This window comes from Theileria annulata, chromosome 1 (assembly GCF_000003225.4).
Source record: "Theileria annulata chromosome 1, complete sequence, *** SEQUENCING IN PROGRESS ***".
NCBI classification, from domain to species: domain Eukaryota; phylum Apicomplexa; class Aconoidasida; order Piroplasmida; family Theileriidae; genus Theileria; species Theileria annulata.
The window spans coordinates 697,722-713,660 of record NC_011129.2 but is presented as its reverse complement, the minus strand read 5'-3'; the positions used below and the strand labels follow the sequence as shown (position 1 = coordinate 713,660).

The following is a 15,939-nucleotide window of genomic DNA, read 5'->3' as shown; positions in this document are numbered from 1 at the left end:
TACTGTTTATTGTATAGTGTATCTAATATACCATAGTTATAAGCTATTAATCTCTGAAATTATATATCTGTAATCAGAATATTAAATAAGTTCAGTACGACAGAAATCCAAACACCACAACAAACTACCATAAATCCGATCAAATCATCGAAAATGTTCGTGATTGTTTCAATTTTTGATATGTAAGAACTAGATCTCAACTTGTTTCAGTTGTAAACAATTGTTTGAAATTTTTATTGGTAATTTTGCTCGCCATCTTTAACCAGTAACACAGGGAATTCCAGGTTGTCATGCCGTCTGTTGGCCAATTTAAAGGATCATTACGCTTATACTCAGTTATATATCCTACAGAATAGAAGGCAAGAAGTACCATAAGGAATGCACCTATCAGTTGCATTGGAAGAAGAATGTTAGGATCAGAAGCTATACCTGGGAACCCCAAAGCAAGCTGAATTTCATGACACATATAAAATATAATGGAGAGCGCTGTTGACATTTTGGGTTGATTAACAATGGATCTAGATATGTTGGAGTCTGTGTAGTGAAGTGAATAAACTAATACAACAGCTAGACAGATTTGAAATGGACCTAGAATTACAGGAATATGCCATGGAACATTCTTAGGATTAGTGTCAGACCACTTAAAGACCTTACCACCCCAGAAACAGCAATGAGTAGATTCGTGATTGACATGGAACTCCTCAGGATCATACTTCAGATTGGTGATATTAACATTCGAGGCGGTGAGAGTTCCGCCACGAACACTTAGATCTCTGATGGTTCCTGTGAGGCCACCTTTGAGTGTTAGATTGCCATTGAGGTTTCCTGGTGATGTTACAGTGATTTTACCTTCAAGTTTGGTCTCGGTACTACTTTTAGTGATTGTGAGGGTTAGTGTGTCACCTGGAACGAGATTGGTACTGGTTTGGAGATCACCATTGGAGAGACTAGCGACTTTGTCCTTTTCGTCTTTGGTGATTGTAACAGTGGCACCGCTGAGGCTCGTGCTGTTGATGGTGAGTCCACCAGTAGTTTTGAGATCAGTAGAAGCACTTTGGTTGTGGGTTAGGGATAGATCAGCAGTGGCACTGAAATTGTTAGTACTGGTGATACATACGGGTATTAGTGAAAGTCCACTTAGAGTTACCTTCCCAATGGTGGAGGTTTTGATTCCTATAGTGATTCTGGATTCGGTAACAAGTCTAGGTTCATAGGTAAGAACACGTTTGTCACTACCAGGACTGATGAGACTAAAGTTAGTATTTTGGAGAACGGTCAAAATATTAGCTTGGAGGGTTAGAGTACCTCCAGTCTGGACTTTGACAGACTCACCATCAGGATCATCAGCGAGGGTCAGGGCACCTGAACTAGTAACATCATCAGTGAATGTTATAGTGTTTCCAAGTGTACCATTACCACTAGTGATTGTGATCATGCCAGACACCTTGATATTTGTGAATCTAGTGGCAGTGGCAGTACCAATGAGGTTTAGAGTGTCATTTGGTTTGAGAGCAGTGGTATTTATGCGGAGTGCACCACCATCAGCTTTGGTCAGTTTGATATCTCTTATGTTAACCTGTTCACTTATGGATGTGAGATCATCTCTATCTTTGGTAGCAGTGATTGTTATGGTCGCATTACCTGTAACACCACTACCACCGATATTTACAGTGATACCACCGAGAGCACTTGGAGTATTGGCGTTGAGACTATCACCAGTAGTTTCTTTGGTTACATTGATACTACCTGCAAGAGCATCACTGAGGGTTAGAGTTCCAGCTAGAAGACCATCAAGAGTTATGGTTTGTCCAAGAGATCCAGGGCTAGTAACTATTATGGTACCTTTAATATTGATCTCATTACCTCCATTAGCAGTACCTCGACCACTGAGTGTTAGTATCTCACCAACCTGAAGCTTCGTGTTGATCTTGAGATCACCGGTTTTGCTGAGAGTACCATTGTTGATTGTGTTGATGAGACCAGTATAAGGAGTACCACCACCAGTACTGTTGGTGACTTTGATTGTGGCAATGGCTATAAGGCCATCAGAGGCTTTGATAGTAGTATTATGAAGTCTTAGTATTGCACTTGAGCTAGAGCTGCTGGAACCATTTGGGCATTTGCATTGTTCAGTAGTACCACCTCCACTTTCCAGATTACTGCCACCTTTACAAGCCTTCTTGTGATATGTTCCCCAGTTACCCATAGGTATATATGGATTAATCTTATATTGTTTCATTATACCAATGATTACTGGTGGAAATGCTGTTGCTATTAGAAGTACCATTTCAATTTTATCAATTAGATAGAATGGTACAATCATACCAGGTGCAATGCCAGGATATATACAGTATACTAGACCCATGCCAATAAGAACCATAAGACTTGGCGGTATAAAGTGTAACCAATAAGCATAAGACTTCTTATAACCACAGTTATCGGTACCATCGGCATGGCTATCTGCATAGTTAGGATTTAGTGAGTATGTCAGGTCAGTAGTACCAGAAACACTGAAGGTTTTGCAAACTCTCTGATTAGGATCAGAAGGTGGATATCCATCATTCTTAGCGTCCCAATAGGCCCAAGTCCACAGTACAGCTGCAACGAGGGATATTGCCAATGATATCACAATATCAATAGTGACAATGATGTAGTCACTGTTCCACTTCCTTCTATTACCAAAGAATAAAGTACCAACATAATGCATCAGTGAGGTCACCATTGGGAAGGAGTTTTCACCAATCATATACCATGGGAGGTATTGAAACTCCATAGCATATACCATAACCATATTAATACCGAACACAAAGCCAGATGCTGCCACAACCCAGTAAAACGCCGTAACATTACCTGCCTCACCACCAATGATAAATGATATCCACAATATGACAAATGTTAAGAAGTTAGCCCAAGACCAAAATATAGATTGATAGTGATAGTACCAATCTTTCCAGTTATCATCACTAAGAAGTCGTCGTCTAAAATAGTCCATAACGTTAGCAATTGTCATACTTGGTAGACACCAAAGCTCTAAAGATCCAGCCATAATCCTTACGAAGACACTGAAAAGGTTCTCAGGTAGTTTAAACCTCAACAATGCATATGGAGCAGCACTGTAAACTAGACGAATATTAAGCATCATAGCAAGTCCGGCGAAAGTAAATGCTGAGATCTTCAATGGATGCTCTCCGAAAGGGGGCTTATTGTCAGTCGTCATTGTTGCGATAATCAACCAGTTACACTGTGATACTAGCTTACTAATTAGTAACTGATCATAAGTTAATGCACGTTATTACTATATTACAGAAATATTATTTAAAATCAGATTATCCATCATTACAAACATTAAACTTTATCATAATAAAAATTATTACCGAAATCCAACCACCCAATTAGATAATTACCAAATAATGTCAAATACATACCACATTCCACCTATTCATACTTTCTGTGGGCCAATGAGTTGGATCATGACTTTTATATTCTATAATGTATCCCTCTGAATAAAATGCCAAAAATATCATAAATAGAGCGCCCACATACTGTGCTGGAAGCATAACATATGTGCTTCCATTATTACCAATCACACCTGGAAAACCTAATGCCAACAAAAATTCATGACACATGTAAAATATTATACTAAGGATTGTGGACATTTTGGGCTGATTAATTATAGATCTAGATATTGCAGATTCTCTGTAATGAAGTGAATATATAAATATAGCAGCCAGTGATATTTTAATGACAATTAGGAGATCAAAGAAGTGCCAAAACCAATTATCAATAGTAGATTCAGATTCGCAGTTTGCTGATCCTTTTACGTGTTTTTTGTATGGTCGCCATCCGCCGAAGCCATTTTCAGTATCCTCAGGTTTATGAAATTGGTATATGTTTTTAGGTGAATAAGGTTTAGTAGATTCATTAAATGATCCTCTGTTAAGAAGAGCTACAATTACAGGTGGAAAAAATGTGGCAATGAGAAGAACCATTTCAATTTTATCAACCAGATAAAATGGTACAATCATACCAGGTGCAATACCAGGATAAATGGCATACACTAGTCCCATGCCAACAATGACCATGAGTGTAGGAGAAATAATCGCTCCCCGAACTGTACTCATATCAAACTTTTCAGTAAGTATATGACCATAAAGAACAGGACCTTTAGCTTTAGTTATACTACCAACAGTAATAGTAATACATTCATCACCATATTTAATAGTAAGAGTTTTCTTAGTAGTATCCACATCAACATTACACTGAGTCTCCTGAATAGCAGCAAGATTAGTAGCAGTATCACTAACGTTAAGTGTAAGAGTAGGACTCTTACCATCAGTAGGATCCGTAATAGTGGCCTTACCAACAGGAGTAGCAGTATGCTTAGTACATTCACTACTAGTACCATATGTAATAGTAGTACTAGTAGAAGCAGGATAACCAGTTATTGCTTCTTTTTGAGTATTGCGATAGTAGCCATAGGCTAGGGTCCAAAGAAAAGCGGCCACAAGGGAGATTACTATTGCTACCCAAATGTCAATCCAGACTATGATGAAGTCACTATTCCATTTCCTACGATTGCCAAATATCAGCGTAGTCATGTAGTGAATTGATGAGGTTACAATTGGAAATGAGTTTTCACCAACCATATAGACAGGTATATAATTCCAGTCAACGGCATACAGTAATACCATGTTAATACCAAATACAAATCCTGAAATTGCGATAACAAAGTAAAATACAGTTAGATGCCCTTGATCACCACCCGAAATATAGACAAACAATAGTATTACATATGTGAGGAAGTTTAACCACTGAGTTATAATTGAAGGAACTACGATCCAATAGAATTTTTCAAGTCTGGGAGTGAAGGTGTTATTTACGTGAGGTAGATTTTTGATAGTGATGGTTTTGGGGGTGCTGTCGGTGATGTTGATGGTGGAAGGGACTTTGAGATTGAAGCCATTGGCGAAGTCTGACTCGTAGTTTTTAATTTGATAGTATCCTTTAAGACCATATTCCATTATGTTACCCAGTAACATACTAGGTAAACACCAGAGTTCCAAAGCACTAGCCATTCTCCTAACAAACACACTGAATAGGTTCTCCGGCAACCTAAATCTAATGAGTGCATATGGAGCAGAACTATATGAGAGTCTAATATTGAGCATCATAGCAAGACCGGCAAATACATACGCTGCCATCAAATATGGACAGTCCTCAGTACCACCACCAGCCTGCTTATTAGCACTTCCACAGTAAGGACACTCTGCCATCTAACCCTGGAGTTGTTGATCTAGGTGAGTCCCTCTAGTATATATATTAGCAGTAGATTATGAGTCTTTCCGTTCCTTATATTACCTATATTATTTGTCTATAAATTACTATATTACAGAAACATTACTTAAAATTACAGTATCCATCAAAACAAAAACAAACATTATGATAACATTTAGTAGAATATATATACTAACAGATATTCAGAACTATAGTACATTAGGGGTTATACTTTAAAGTTTTAAAATCCCTTGGAAGAAGTAAGTATTTCGGAAGAGAAGAGGGAGAGTAATAAGTTTGACAGCATAGTGATATGGTAAAGGTGTTATCCTCAGAGGCAGTAGACTCTATTGATCTGATGTGAAAGAAAGATAAAATATTAGTATAAGGAATGAGCTTAATGTCGTCAGTTGCAGGCACAGCCACAATGAGATTATTAAGAAGCAACAAGTCATCTGTGTAAGCATTGCAGTACATTTCCTTATGCTTCATGACATACTCCTCATCTAAAAAATATGGTAAATGTGAACAAAGTACTGGTGGGAAGTGCGTCTTTAGTAAGAGGCTCTATAATGTCAATATATATAAAGGTTATTGTGCTTGAGTTAACTTTAATGATATGGTTCCGGCCCAAGTTATTTATTTCAAAGTACTTGTTCCAGTTCATATTATTTATATATTTTAGCCTATTATTGTCAACCTAAACAAAATTATTGTTATTATTAGTTACAGATATAACTCCCTCAAGTTTTGAGGATGAGAGTATTAACATCTCGTCGGAATTGTTTGCTGAATTCTCACTGGCGTCTGAACGTTTAACGGGTTCAGGATTATCACTTTTAGTCTCGTTATCATTTATAATTATATTATTGTATGCCAACTTTGCGATGTTTATGTCAATATTGTTCTTTTCGTTCTTGTAGTGCTTAATCAGTTCCTGGTGAATTGAGGGAGAGTCAATTACCACAATCACACTAACTTTATATATTTTACACAGTTTTACAATCATATCCTTATTACATTCATAAGGAGCATTAATTACTATTCCTACAAATTATATAATTGATATATATTTACCTGAGGATTTAATAACATTATCGTTGTTGTATAGCATCAACTCAATGTTTACATTCAACAACTTCATCAACTAATAATTTATATTAAAATATTCTAAACATTCTAACTAAATGTTGTAATTAACTAGACAATCTAATTGACTCGATCTAATTATTACGTGTAAATATAAGAATTCGTTATCCTGATAATATGAATAACCATAATAATATAATAAAGGGTTTGTTGCAATATCCATATTATCATACAAAACACAACCAACAGTGCCTGGGTATAACTTAAGACTACTCTTATCACAACTTGACCTAAAGAAGTGATAATAAATAAATTATGTACCTAGGATCTGCGTCGATAAATAACGGTTTCCATGAAAACCTTAGTGCGTAGTTACATAAAATTGTACAAAAAGAGGACTTCCCACTCGATGGTGAACCAGTTACCAGTATCTAAATTGGATTTATATAGTAACATAACATACTCGGGGTCCAAACGTATTATTAATAGTCGATAACTGTCTTTTAATATTCAGCAAATTTATTATATTCAAATACTCCTTCATTATATTTATATCGTAAGATTCATATTCCTAAGGAATCTGTTAGAAAATAAGAGTCTACCTGTAATATTGAACCTTTAATCTGAAGAGTACAGCCACTCCATGTATATATTGCGATTCTTTCACCTTCGTTTAAGGCTACTTCAACACCTGGGACCAACTCCTTGCCAAATATTTCGGCACTCTCGTTATCATTTTTCTTTATCAACTAATCAAACAAATTATAAATGTTAAAATAAATGAAATAAATAATATTTATTGTAATAATTTAGGTATAATATAAATAATTGATAGAAGAAATACTGTTATGGAAGGTTTTAAGGGAATAGAATTGAAGTGGTCATTTGTGATAATTCTCAGTTCTGAGAAAGGTGGTAAGTTATACGTCCGTATAGGTTGCATCATATTTAAAAATAAAAATTATATATAAAAAGTAAAACAATACTATGTATTCCTTGTTGGGACAAATGTATTCAATCACATTATATTAATTATATTATTGATGTTATATAGAAATTATAATTTGACATTTAAAAGATTTGTATATTGGCCTCCACAATTTAACAATAAATCTACAATCCTCAATGTAATACACATACACCAATATACTAATATTATATTATATTAATAATAATTTGTAGTTACCTTCTGGTAAAAAATGTTTTGTATTTATGGGAAAACGTGATTGTGATGGGAAATTAGAACCTGTATTATGTTTTATTGACAAGTAAGATGTAACACATTAATATCACGTTCAGATTAGGAAATAAATTAATGTGGCTAAACAGAGAAGAAGTACATCAATTTGATAAATTAATAAATCGCATAGAATCATATTTTGATTTATTTAAAGATAAATAGTTTCTCAATATGTATTAGTCACATCCTTCCATAAGATTAATTTAAATATCTCACATTTCAATATTTTTACAAAATATATTTATAATATATTAATTCATTAATTTTATAATAAGTAAATATATATTTTAAACATAAGAATAAAACACACTCAACCATAATATAATCATTTATAATATTTTAAATGATAAATAATTGTTATTTAGTTTATTTTAGCATAATGAAATTGTTTATATATTAATGTTTAATTTGCTCATCAGAAGTTTAATTGTGTTATTGCTTGTTAAATCATGTTTTACAATTCGATTTAATAATTATAGAATCAATTCTCTATTCATAAATAATTTTAACAAAGAAAGCTGTTTATTAAATGATTTATCATTTGAAGAATATGATAAATCGTCAAGATTTATTAATAAATTGAAGGAATCCTCATCAAAAGGAAATGATAACTCAGGTGACGTCGAGGATTCCAATACACATCAAGGTGATAATGAAAGTAATAAATCACCAGAAGCGAATCTTGAGCTGACAATCTCAAAAAGAATTCTAAATTCGATTTTGTCGCTCACATCATCGTTCTATGAGCCTGATTTTTACGACATAATACCAATTTTGTACAATATAAAGGATGAAGTAATCAATATGAAAGAATACATGGGTAAAACACAAGTTAAAACATCGCAAAGAAAACACCCAGTTAAAGTGTACCATAAACATAAAGATAAAACATATAAGATAAATGAAAAAATGTACAATAAGATAAATGGGATGTTCATGAACGATTCATCGGGAGAAGTTGAGAGTCTAGTTTTGAGCATCCCATCATCAATCATGAACAGATTGTACCAGTCCTCTAATTATGAGCAGAAACCTGAAGATACAATGCCAATACAACTGGTAACGTTAACGTCAGGATTTCTCACCAGGCTTTACGAAATCTCAATCTTCCCGTACTTTTCAAAGATGTTTCAAAATTGCTTTAACACAACTTTGGATAACACATACGGGTTTATGTATAGGATAATAAAATATAATTCAGCAGAAGAGACTTATATCAAGTCTGATTATGAGACTGGAAAGGAAAAAATCCCAGGCTTCTTTCTCACTTTAGAGCTGGAAAAGACATTAACTGAAGAATTCGAAAAAATATTAAGGAAAATTAGAATCAAGACTGTTAAAGAGTTGGATTTGAATGTATTCACGAAAGATTCGCTCCGTAACATAAGTGTGCTGATTAAGTGTATCAAGGATCTAGTGTTCTTTAACTCATCATTGAAGCTACTTGAACAGTTAATAGGCAGAAAACCGACAGATAATGAGATAATATTCTCATTCTTTCGTAAATCACAAACACATCCTATAAAAAATAATGAAACTGTAAGTGAAGGTTCAGAACCAACTGTTAACCATCCCCCAGACTTTAATGCTAAAAAATTGGTCCAGATAATAAATGATAGTGAATATGAAATAGAACATAGGCTTGATTTTTATTTTACACCATTCATCGAAGCTATAATAAACATTTATAAGAGGAGAATAAATCCCAATTTTTTTAAGGTTATGATTTCATGCTTCAAAGACGCACTTGATGCAGTTACGACTAGACTGTATGAAATTTCACCAAAAAGAATTAACGATTATGGAACAAACTTCATTCTGGACATTTTTCTGTTCACATACAATCAAGTGAAACTGTCAGCTTTGAGACAAAATCTTCCAGAGCACCTGCCAATAGGAACCTTGAGACTAGCTAAAAAGGGACTTAAACTCTATGAATACCTGGAACCAATCCAAGGTAATATGATATATAGACATAAGAAAAAGGCTATCACTAAGGAAGAACTTGAATCACTATACAAAGACGAGGTGGATGATGACCAAAAAGATGAAGATAAAAATGATGAAAAGAGACACCAAAATCCATATTCACAAAAGTTTGATATAGACGATAAGAAGTTTAATGAGTTTTTAAGGAAAATAATAGAAATTGAGGACCATTTTAATAAAAGAGGAGGTGACAAGAGCTGTAACGACTACATGAGGAGACAACAACAAGATGAACATTTGAAAAATAGTGTAGCAAAATTTTTAAATGTAACCCCTGACAGGTTGAGTGAAGCCATAGATGCTTACTATTCTAAGGAAGTTGGGCCGACAGATAGGATTCCAAGGTATTTGAGGTCCAGGCTTAGTCCTACAGGACGTCCAGGTAAATCACCTGTGAGGTACTATGGAGAACTTGAGCCATATGAGGTTTACGACAGACTGGAATCTGTAGAATATTTTAGGGATATGATATACCGGAGAACCTTGAGAAAGCTTGCAATGGAAGCGCTGGACGACAGAGTTGCAAGGATACTTTTCATGGCGCAAAATTCCCTTTTCTGTGAAGTTCACCCAGATTATGAAGAGGTGATTGCAGATCTTAAAATTCCAAAGAGGACTGCAGACTTCATAGCCTTTGCAGCAACTGTAATGTGTAAGCAGTACGAGGTGTGGCGGATTAAGCTAAACCTTCCACCATACGTTAACGAGTTCAGAATAAATCCAAGTGTTCTAATGCTTGCAACATTGGATCCTAATAACCTGCCACATCACATATCAACTACAATGTACAACAGAGTTAAAGGAAGTTATAGTTCCGCATTAAGGGAAGAACCAACACAAATACGCGGAGCAGCTGCAAAGAACAAACGAGATCGATTCAACCGAATGAGGCTCATCAAGCCCAATATGTCTGACATGACTGAATCCTTCATGAACTATAAAGCCAACTATAAAGAGTACGAACAGATTCTTCTCAGAAGTCCAATTTACTACCTGCAATATTCTGGAATAATGAACTAAACTAATTTTAGTGAATTGTATACATTAATATTATTCACGATGATATAAATTGATTTAGTTTGTTAAAGTTGTCGAGAGTAATTTCAGTCGAGGTGTTTATTAGGTTTTGTATACAGTTTAGCTCAAAACATGACCCGTTGGCCTTGACCGATAAGCATTTTCCAGTTTTATCCACTGCAACTGACATTGTTCCGTCAGAGCATAACTCCTCTTCTCTGGTCATACCCCAAAGGTAGTTCTTGGAAACCTTTCCAACTGAAGTTATCAGAGGGAATCTTTCAACAAGTTGAGATATAATCTTATTTTTACTAATGTTATATTAAAATACGATTAAACTAACTCTAGAGAGAGCTTCAACTGTAGGTTTGACCGTTGATATGACTCGAGTTCATCTCTGAACATAACCTCGACATCTGGAACATCAGAACACATGAGAGAAGATAAAACTCCAATGCTGAGAGCGTCAATTACACACCCGCCTCTTTTAACAACCTATACATTTATTTAGTTTTTATTTGTAAAATAGTTACAGTTGAGTGTATTCTTATATTCCAACAGAGCTGGCCTGGTAAAATGCACAGAGATTTAAGGTCAAGAAAAGCGTGTTGAAATTCTAAATCGTACAATATGTTACATAGAATCTCGTAGTTCCGCTGCGATAACTCAGAGTTCTCAAAGATGTTAGTTCCAGTGATTGTTAAATCAATTATGCCTTCGTCAGGAGTAGAATCTTCAGGCGAAACAATTGAAAACTGAATTAAAATGTGTAATTATTTTAATTAATTAAATACATTAACAGTTGTTTGAACTATGTTGTCACCAAATGTGACCTGAGAACTGCCATGTGCGATTGAAGAAATATTAGGTATAATATTTAATGAGTAAAGTTGTTCAAATTTTCTTCCATCAAGCCTTAAGTTGGAAGAGATTGCCGATTTCACAAAATCCATAGAAACAAAATAAATTAAAAATAGAATTAACAAATAGATTCATTTATATAAATAATCAATATAATTAATAAAAGTAAAATACAAGGAAGGGAATTTGTAGTAGTAATTCTTATTTGTCAGAACCACACATAAAGTAACAACATATTATATGAAATTTATCATACACACAATGAATTTACTCTACTTTAATATGATTTTATATTAATTATTAATACATTCTCCTTTCCTTCCTCAATTCTTCCTCCTCATTTTTACCATTATTTGAAGTCATTTTTGTGAATGACGTCAATTCTATTTTCATCATTATGTAGATTTATTATTATGATTTTTCTCTAGATTCTATTATAAATTACAATTAATTTTAATTATCTGAGTTTATTTTTATTTTTAAACCACAATGAGCTCTAATGATCTAAATTGGCATAATACTATGTATTCTAACTTTTATGGAACGCAAAATGACTATGGAAAAATATTCAGTAAACTGCGTAGACCAACATTTGATTTCGGTAAGCTGTGTGTATTTAACACTTTTTAGATTCCTTGACGGATATCGGTATTTTGGAGAAGTTAACACATTTTTTTAGTATTCTTTTTAACAGATGCAGACTATACATTTAAAGTAGTAAAGTGTACATCTGATGGAACGTTAAGTGAGACAGGAGATCATCACACAGAGGTTCCGGTGGTCAGACTATACGGAGTGACGAAGGAACAACAAAGCGTATTGGTGTGTGTAGATGATTTTCAGCCTTATTTTTACATTGAGAAACCACCAGAACTGCTGGAAGAGAATTTTGAAGATTTAAAACAGCTATTTAATGTAAGTTTAGTCTATAAATATATGTATAGAAACACTTGAGTGAGCAGAATCAATTCAAGAAATCACTGCGACATGTGTTGGATATACAAAAGACAAGACTTACAGTATGTTTTGTTTGTTATTAAAATGGCATAGTCCCTGATGATGTACGATGAAAATGGAGAGAAGGATTTCCTTAGAATCGTTGTATCATCGCCCAGGATGGTATCGAACCTGAGGTCATACATCGAGTCTGGGGTTGAACTAGAAGTTGATGGAGATTCCTTTACAATCCCATTGTACAGACAAACGTATGAAGCTAACCTTCCATATGTACTGCGTTTTCTGCTAGACAACAATGTGATCTGCGGCTCATGGCTGATGATACCACAAAATTGTTATACGTTAAATAACCCTAAAAATTTTATGCAACTCGTTAGCACATGTAATATTGAAGTGAATTGCGGATATAGTGACATTATAACATTGCCTCTAGAAAACGAGTATGAAACAATAGGACCAATTAAGATTTTGTCATTTGATATTGAGTGTATTAAGCTTAACGGAACAGGTGAGTAATACTTTTAAATAATCTGTCATTTTTTAGGGTTTCCAAACGCTAGCAATGACCCTGTGATACAAATAAGTAGCGTAATACACACGCACGGAAACGACGTAAATAACACCAAGAATTTTGTTTTCACACTCAAGGAGTGTGATAGCCTGGCGAACTGCACAATCCTGTCATTTGATAACGAAGAACAGTTGTTGCTGGCGTGGAACGACTTTGTGATCTTTGTCGACCCAGACTTCCTGACAGGATATAACATAATCTTGTTTGATCTTCCATATCTTCTGACTCGCAGTTCAGTGCTTAACATTGAAGCAAGGTTTAAGAAGTTGACCCGGATCAAAAGCGTAAACTGCAATTTCAAAGACTCAATATCGAACAATAACATTTTGGGACTTTACGAGAATAAGGAAATCAACATTGAGGGGAGGATTCTGTTTGACGTTTACGATTTGGTACGAAGAGATTACAAGCTCAAGTCATACTCACTTAACTACGTCTCGTTTGAATTCCTTAAACAACAAAAGGAAGATGTCCACTATTCAACAATATTGAAGCTGTTTAACGGTATTGGATATTAAAATTGAATATTGTAGGAAATAATAATGATCGAAGAAGAATTGCAAGCTACTGCTTAAAGGATTCAATACTGCCTTTACTCTTGATCAATAAGTTATTGCTTCTGTATAATTATATTGAAATGTCCAGAGTGACAACCACACCAATTAAGCTCCTAATCACAAGGTAAATTACCTAATACGGAAAAATTGTGAAATAAATATTTAGAGGACAACAAATAAGGGTGACGATGCAAATATATAAGCAGTGTAAGAAGATGAACTATGTGATACCGGTGATAACGGGAGGCGGGAAAAACAGTAGTAATGAGAACAGCTATGAAGGAGCAACGGTTCTAGAACCATTGAAGGGATACCATAAGAATCCGATTTCAGTGTTAGATTTCCAGTCGTTGTACCCGTCAATCATGATCGCACATAACATATGCTATTCGACACTACTAAACTACAACAACATAAACAACTACAGACCAGAAGATGTGAGTTAATACATCCAGAAAATTTTATAGGTGGTGAGAGTGCCAGGGTACAATGACATATGCTTCATAAGCGTGAATAAGCGGAAAGTGAGTGGTTTTGGAATAACAATCTTCAGGGAATATTGCCAATCATAGTCGAGAACTTGATCAATGAGAGGAAGAAGGCGAAGAAGATGATGAACGAGTGCAAGGACGAGATGCTCAAAAAAGTGTATGATGGAAGACAGTTGGCACTCAAGATAACAACCAACTCAGTGTACGGATACACTGGAGCGACGGTATTGGAACAAATTAACAAATTATATAATTAATTTAGAGTGGAGGGTTTTTGCCGTGCATTGACGTGGCCACAGCCATCACATCATTTGGGAGAAACATGATTGTGAACACCAAGAACGTATTAACACATCAATTAAATATATTTTTAGCTTATTGAGGAACATTTCACTGTCAAAAACGGGTTCAAATTCGACAGCAAGGTCATTTACGGTGACACTGACTCTGTGATGATTAACTTTGGAACTGATGATATACAGGAAGCAATTGACTTGGGTATATTTTAATATTAGTCATGCAAATTTATATAGGGAAGAACGCAGCTGATTTGATAACCAGTAAATCAGTAAAGCCAATAACGCTCCTGTTTGAGAAGGTGTATAAACCACTGCTTTTGCTCAGTAAAAAACGTTACGCAGGTATAAACTTAAAAATTAATGTTCCATAGGCTTATACTACGTTAACAGTGAAAAGTATGAGAAAATTGACTGTAAGGGAATTGAGGTACTTGTGTTCGTAACAATCTTGTTTCAGAGTGTCAGGAGAGACTTCTGTCTGCTAATTCAACAGATGCTGGAGCAAATATTATACCTGCTCTTGGTGAAGTTGGATCTGGACGGAGCAATTGAGTTTGTAAAGAAGAAGGTTTCGGAACTCTTAAAAAATGAAATCGACGTCTCTCTGCTGGTTATAACGAAATCACTTGGTATCATCTAGCCGTCATAATTGTTTATAGGAAAGGTGGATTATGAACAGAGATTACCACATGTTGAGTTGGCTAAAAAGTTGCGAAAACGCGGTAAGCTAATTTTCAAAATTGAAATTTTGTGTAGACCCTGGTAAGGCACCTGGAGTGGGTGACCGCATAAGTTATATCATAGTCAAGGGCACAAAAGGTATTATCAAACAATTCTGATATTTAAAATTTAAAATAATTTTGGGCTTCATAAATGTTTTAGGTGAACCTTTATTTGATAGGGCTGAAGAACCTTTGTATGTAACTGAGAATAACTTACCAATTGACACGAGCTATTATTTGGACTCTTTAAAAAACGTCTTACTTAGAATATTTGAAGTTGTGATGACTAACCCAAACTCCCTTTTCAGTACTTACTTTAAACAATTAATTTCATCCTAGACGGGGAACACACCCGAGTAATAAACATAAACAGTAGCACCAAGGGACTGATGAACAAATTCCTGACAAAGATCAGACGTTGCTTATCCTGTAACATAGTCTTAAGCAATAGCACAGAATCCACTGAAATGTTTTGCTCAAACTGTAACACCAGTAAAAAGCAACAGGTATAAGTAGTTACTTCAAAATTTTTGCAGATTCTGCTTGATAAACTAACTGCTTGTCGTATTAAGGAGGACCTCTACCACAAACTTTGGACTCACTGTCAGAGGTTTGCCTCAATAATTTATTATAATTTATTAATTAGATGCCAAGGGAACTTGCACAACGCTGTCATGTGTGATAACAGGGACTGTCCTATTTTCTACAGGCGAGTGAAGGTTTCCAAGGACCTCACACAGCTCCAAAGCACCTTAAGCACACTTCAACTACAATACACAAACTAATATTTTACACACAAATACAATTTATTTAAATATATATTTTAATCAACACTAAAGTCTAAAAAAATCTCCAAATATTCAAGTGCAATA

The 15,939-nt window shown here is 34.7% G+C and overlaps 7 protein-coding genes across 7 annotated transcripts, besides 22 other annotated features; 3 read left to right on the top strand and 4 right to left on the bottom strand.

Annotated features, from left to right (window-relative positions):
* Positions 1 to 196: 196 nt before the first annotated feature.
* Positions 197 to 3,217, bottom strand: TA06260 (Tpr-related protein family member, putative; the record flags this gene model as incomplete). The annotated part of the gene is made up of 1 exon (XM_948788.1): positions 197 to 3,217. One exon carries the CDS (start codon positions 3,215 to 3,217, stop codon positions 197 to 199), a length of 3,021 nt encoding a protein of 1,006 aa, XP_953881.1.
* Positions 338 to 406: a sequence feature (11 probable transmembrane helices predicted for TA06260 by TMHMM2.0 at aa 20-42, 54-76, 98-120, 127-149, 164-181, 190-212, 274-296, 309-326, 868-890, 911-933 and 938-960).
* Positions 419 to 487: a sequence feature (11 probable transmembrane helices predicted for TA06260 by TMHMM2.0 at aa 20-42, 54-76, 98-120, 127-149, 164-181, 190-212, 274-296, 309-326, 868-890, 911-933 and 938-960).
* Positions 548 to 616: a sequence feature (11 probable transmembrane helices predicted for TA06260 by TMHMM2.0 at aa 20-42, 54-76, 98-120, 127-149, 164-181, 190-212, 274-296, 309-326, 868-890, 911-933 and 938-960).
* Positions 2,240 to 2,293: a sequence feature (11 probable transmembrane helices predicted for TA06260 by TMHMM2.0 at aa 20-42, 54-76, 98-120, 127-149, 164-181, 190-212, 274-296, 309-326, 868-890, 911-933 and 938-960).
* Positions 2,330 to 2,398: a sequence feature (11 probable transmembrane helices predicted for TA06260 by TMHMM2.0 at aa 20-42, 54-76, 98-120, 127-149, 164-181, 190-212, 274-296, 309-326, 868-890, 911-933 and 938-960).
* Positions 2,582 to 2,650: a sequence feature (11 probable transmembrane helices predicted for TA06260 by TMHMM2.0 at aa 20-42, 54-76, 98-120, 127-149, 164-181, 190-212, 274-296, 309-326, 868-890, 911-933 and 938-960).
* Positions 2,675 to 2,728: a sequence feature (11 probable transmembrane helices predicted for TA06260 by TMHMM2.0 at aa 20-42, 54-76, 98-120, 127-149, 164-181, 190-212, 274-296, 309-326, 868-890, 911-933 and 938-960).
* Positions 2,771 to 2,839: a sequence feature (11 probable transmembrane helices predicted for TA06260 by TMHMM2.0 at aa 20-42, 54-76, 98-120, 127-149, 164-181, 190-212, 274-296, 309-326, 868-890, 911-933 and 938-960).
* Positions 2,858 to 2,926: a sequence feature (11 probable transmembrane helices predicted for TA06260 by TMHMM2.0 at aa 20-42, 54-76, 98-120, 127-149, 164-181, 190-212, 274-296, 309-326, 868-890, 911-933 and 938-960).
* Positions 2,990 to 3,058: a sequence feature (11 probable transmembrane helices predicted for TA06260 by TMHMM2.0 at aa 20-42, 54-76, 98-120, 127-149, 164-181, 190-212, 274-296, 309-326, 868-890, 911-933 and 938-960).
* Positions 3,092 to 3,160: a sequence feature (11 probable transmembrane helices predicted for TA06260 by TMHMM2.0 at aa 20-42, 54-76, 98-120, 127-149, 164-181, 190-212, 274-296, 309-326, 868-890, 911-933 and 938-960).
* A 196-nt stretch (positions 3,218 to 3,413) lies between the features above and the next one.
* Positions 3,414 to 5,273, bottom strand: TA06265 (Tpr-related protein family member, putative; the record flags this gene model as incomplete). Its single annotated transcript, XM_948787.1, has 1 exon — positions 3,414 to 5,273. The coding sequence occupies one exon, from the start codon at positions 5,271 to 5,273 to the stop codon at positions 3,414 to 3,416; it is 1,860 nt and encodes a 619-aa protein (XP_953880.1).
* Positions 3,486 to 3,542: a sequence feature (10 probable transmembrane helices predicted for TA06265 by TMHMM2.0 at aa 22-44, 144-166, 176-198, 205-227, 242-264, 392-414, 429-451, 501-523, 543-565 and 578-596).
* Positions 3,579 to 3,647: a sequence feature (10 probable transmembrane helices predicted for TA06265 by TMHMM2.0 at aa 22-44, 144-166, 176-198, 205-227, 242-264, 392-414, 429-451, 501-523, 543-565 and 578-596).
* Positions 3,705 to 3,773: a sequence feature (10 probable transmembrane helices predicted for TA06265 by TMHMM2.0 at aa 22-44, 144-166, 176-198, 205-227, 242-264, 392-414, 429-451, 501-523, 543-565 and 578-596).
* Positions 3,921 to 3,989: a sequence feature (10 probable transmembrane helices predicted for TA06265 by TMHMM2.0 at aa 22-44, 144-166, 176-198, 205-227, 242-264, 392-414, 429-451, 501-523, 543-565 and 578-596).
* Positions 4,032 to 4,100: a sequence feature (10 probable transmembrane helices predicted for TA06265 by TMHMM2.0 at aa 22-44, 144-166, 176-198, 205-227, 242-264, 392-414, 429-451, 501-523, 543-565 and 578-596).
* Positions 4,482 to 4,550: a sequence feature (10 probable transmembrane helices predicted for TA06265 by TMHMM2.0 at aa 22-44, 144-166, 176-198, 205-227, 242-264, 392-414, 429-451, 501-523, 543-565 and 578-596).
* Positions 4,593 to 4,661: a sequence feature (10 probable transmembrane helices predicted for TA06265 by TMHMM2.0 at aa 22-44, 144-166, 176-198, 205-227, 242-264, 392-414, 429-451, 501-523, 543-565 and 578-596).
* Positions 4,680 to 4,748: a sequence feature (10 probable transmembrane helices predicted for TA06265 by TMHMM2.0 at aa 22-44, 144-166, 176-198, 205-227, 242-264, 392-414, 429-451, 501-523, 543-565 and 578-596).
* Positions 4,776 to 4,844: a sequence feature (10 probable transmembrane helices predicted for TA06265 by TMHMM2.0 at aa 22-44, 144-166, 176-198, 205-227, 242-264, 392-414, 429-451, 501-523, 543-565 and 578-596).
* Positions 5,142 to 5,210: a sequence feature (10 probable transmembrane helices predicted for TA06265 by TMHMM2.0 at aa 22-44, 144-166, 176-198, 205-227, 242-264, 392-414, 429-451, 501-523, 543-565 and 578-596).
* A 220-nt stretch (positions 5,274 to 5,493) lies between the features above and the next one.
* On the bottom strand, positions 5,494 to 7,309 carry TA06270 (uncharacterized protein; the record flags this gene model as incomplete). Its single annotated transcript, XM_948786.1, has 9 exons — positions 5,494 to 5,780; positions 5,812 to 5,974; positions 6,005 to 6,321; positions 6,352 to 6,421; positions 6,476 to 6,653; positions 6,685 to 6,794; positions 6,827 to 6,934; positions 6,966 to 7,112; positions 7,208 to 7,309. 9 exons carry the CDS (start codon positions 7,307 to 7,309, stop codon positions 5,494 to 5,496), a joined length of 1,482 nt encoding a protein of 493 aa, XP_953879.1.
* Positions 7,310 to 7,406: 97 nt separating this feature from the next.
* Positions 7,407 to 7,765, top strand: TA06275 (uncharacterized protein; the record flags this gene model as incomplete). The annotated part of the gene is made up of 3 exons (XM_948785.1): positions 7,407 to 7,490; positions 7,546 to 7,631; positions 7,663 to 7,765. The coding sequence occupies 3 exons, from the start codon at positions 7,407 to 7,409 to the stop codon at positions 7,763 to 7,765; spliced, it is 273 nt and encodes a 90-aa protein (XP_953878.1).
* A 237-nt stretch (positions 7,766 to 8,002) lies between these two features.
* Positions 8,003 to 8,062: a sequence feature (Signal peptide predicted for TA06280 by SignalP 2.0 HMM (Signal peptide probability 0.983, signal anchor probability 0.000) with cleavage site probability 0.784 between residues 20 and 21).
* TA06280 (uncharacterized protein) lies at positions 8,003 to 10,612 on the top strand (the record flags this gene model as incomplete). The annotated part of the gene is made up of 1 exon (XM_948784.1): positions 8,003 to 10,612. The coding sequence occupies one exon, from the start codon at positions 8,003 to 8,005 to the stop codon at positions 10,610 to 10,612; it is 2,610 nt and encodes an 869-aa protein (XP_953877.1).
* A 34-nt stretch (positions 10,613 to 10,646) lies between these two features.
* On the bottom strand, positions 10,647 to 11,562 carry TA06285 (exosome ribonuclease PH (Rrp42); the record flags this gene model as incomplete). The annotated part of the gene is made up of 4 exons (XM_948783.1): positions 10,647 to 10,920; positions 10,953 to 11,104; positions 11,143 to 11,364; positions 11,404 to 11,562. The coding sequence occupies 4 exons, from the start codon at positions 11,560 to 11,562 to the stop codon at positions 10,647 to 10,649; spliced, it is 807 nt and encodes a 268-aa protein (XP_953876.1).
* Positions 11,563 to 11,959: 397 nt separating this feature from the next.
* Positions 11,960 to 15,852, top strand: TA06290 (DNA polymerase delta catalytic subunit (Pold1); the record flags this gene model as incomplete). The annotated part of the gene is made up of 18 exons (XM_948782.1): positions 11,960 to 12,071; positions 12,150 to 12,385; positions 12,415 to 12,489; positions 12,521 to 12,935; positions 12,972 to 13,502; positions 13,532 to 13,679; positions 13,722 to 13,992; positions 14,023 to 14,079; positions 14,109 to 14,270; positions 14,309 to 14,389; positions 14,421 to 14,544; positions 14,580 to 14,687; positions 14,717 to 14,974; positions 15,005 to 15,067; positions 15,102 to 15,164; positions 15,228 to 15,374; positions 15,407 to 15,573; positions 15,604 to 15,852. The coding sequence occupies 18 exons, from the start codon at positions 11,960 to 11,962 to the stop codon at positions 15,850 to 15,852; spliced, it is 3,267 nt and encodes a 1,088-aa protein (XP_953875.1).
* Between the last annotated feature and the right edge of the window lie 87 nt (positions 15,853 to 15,939).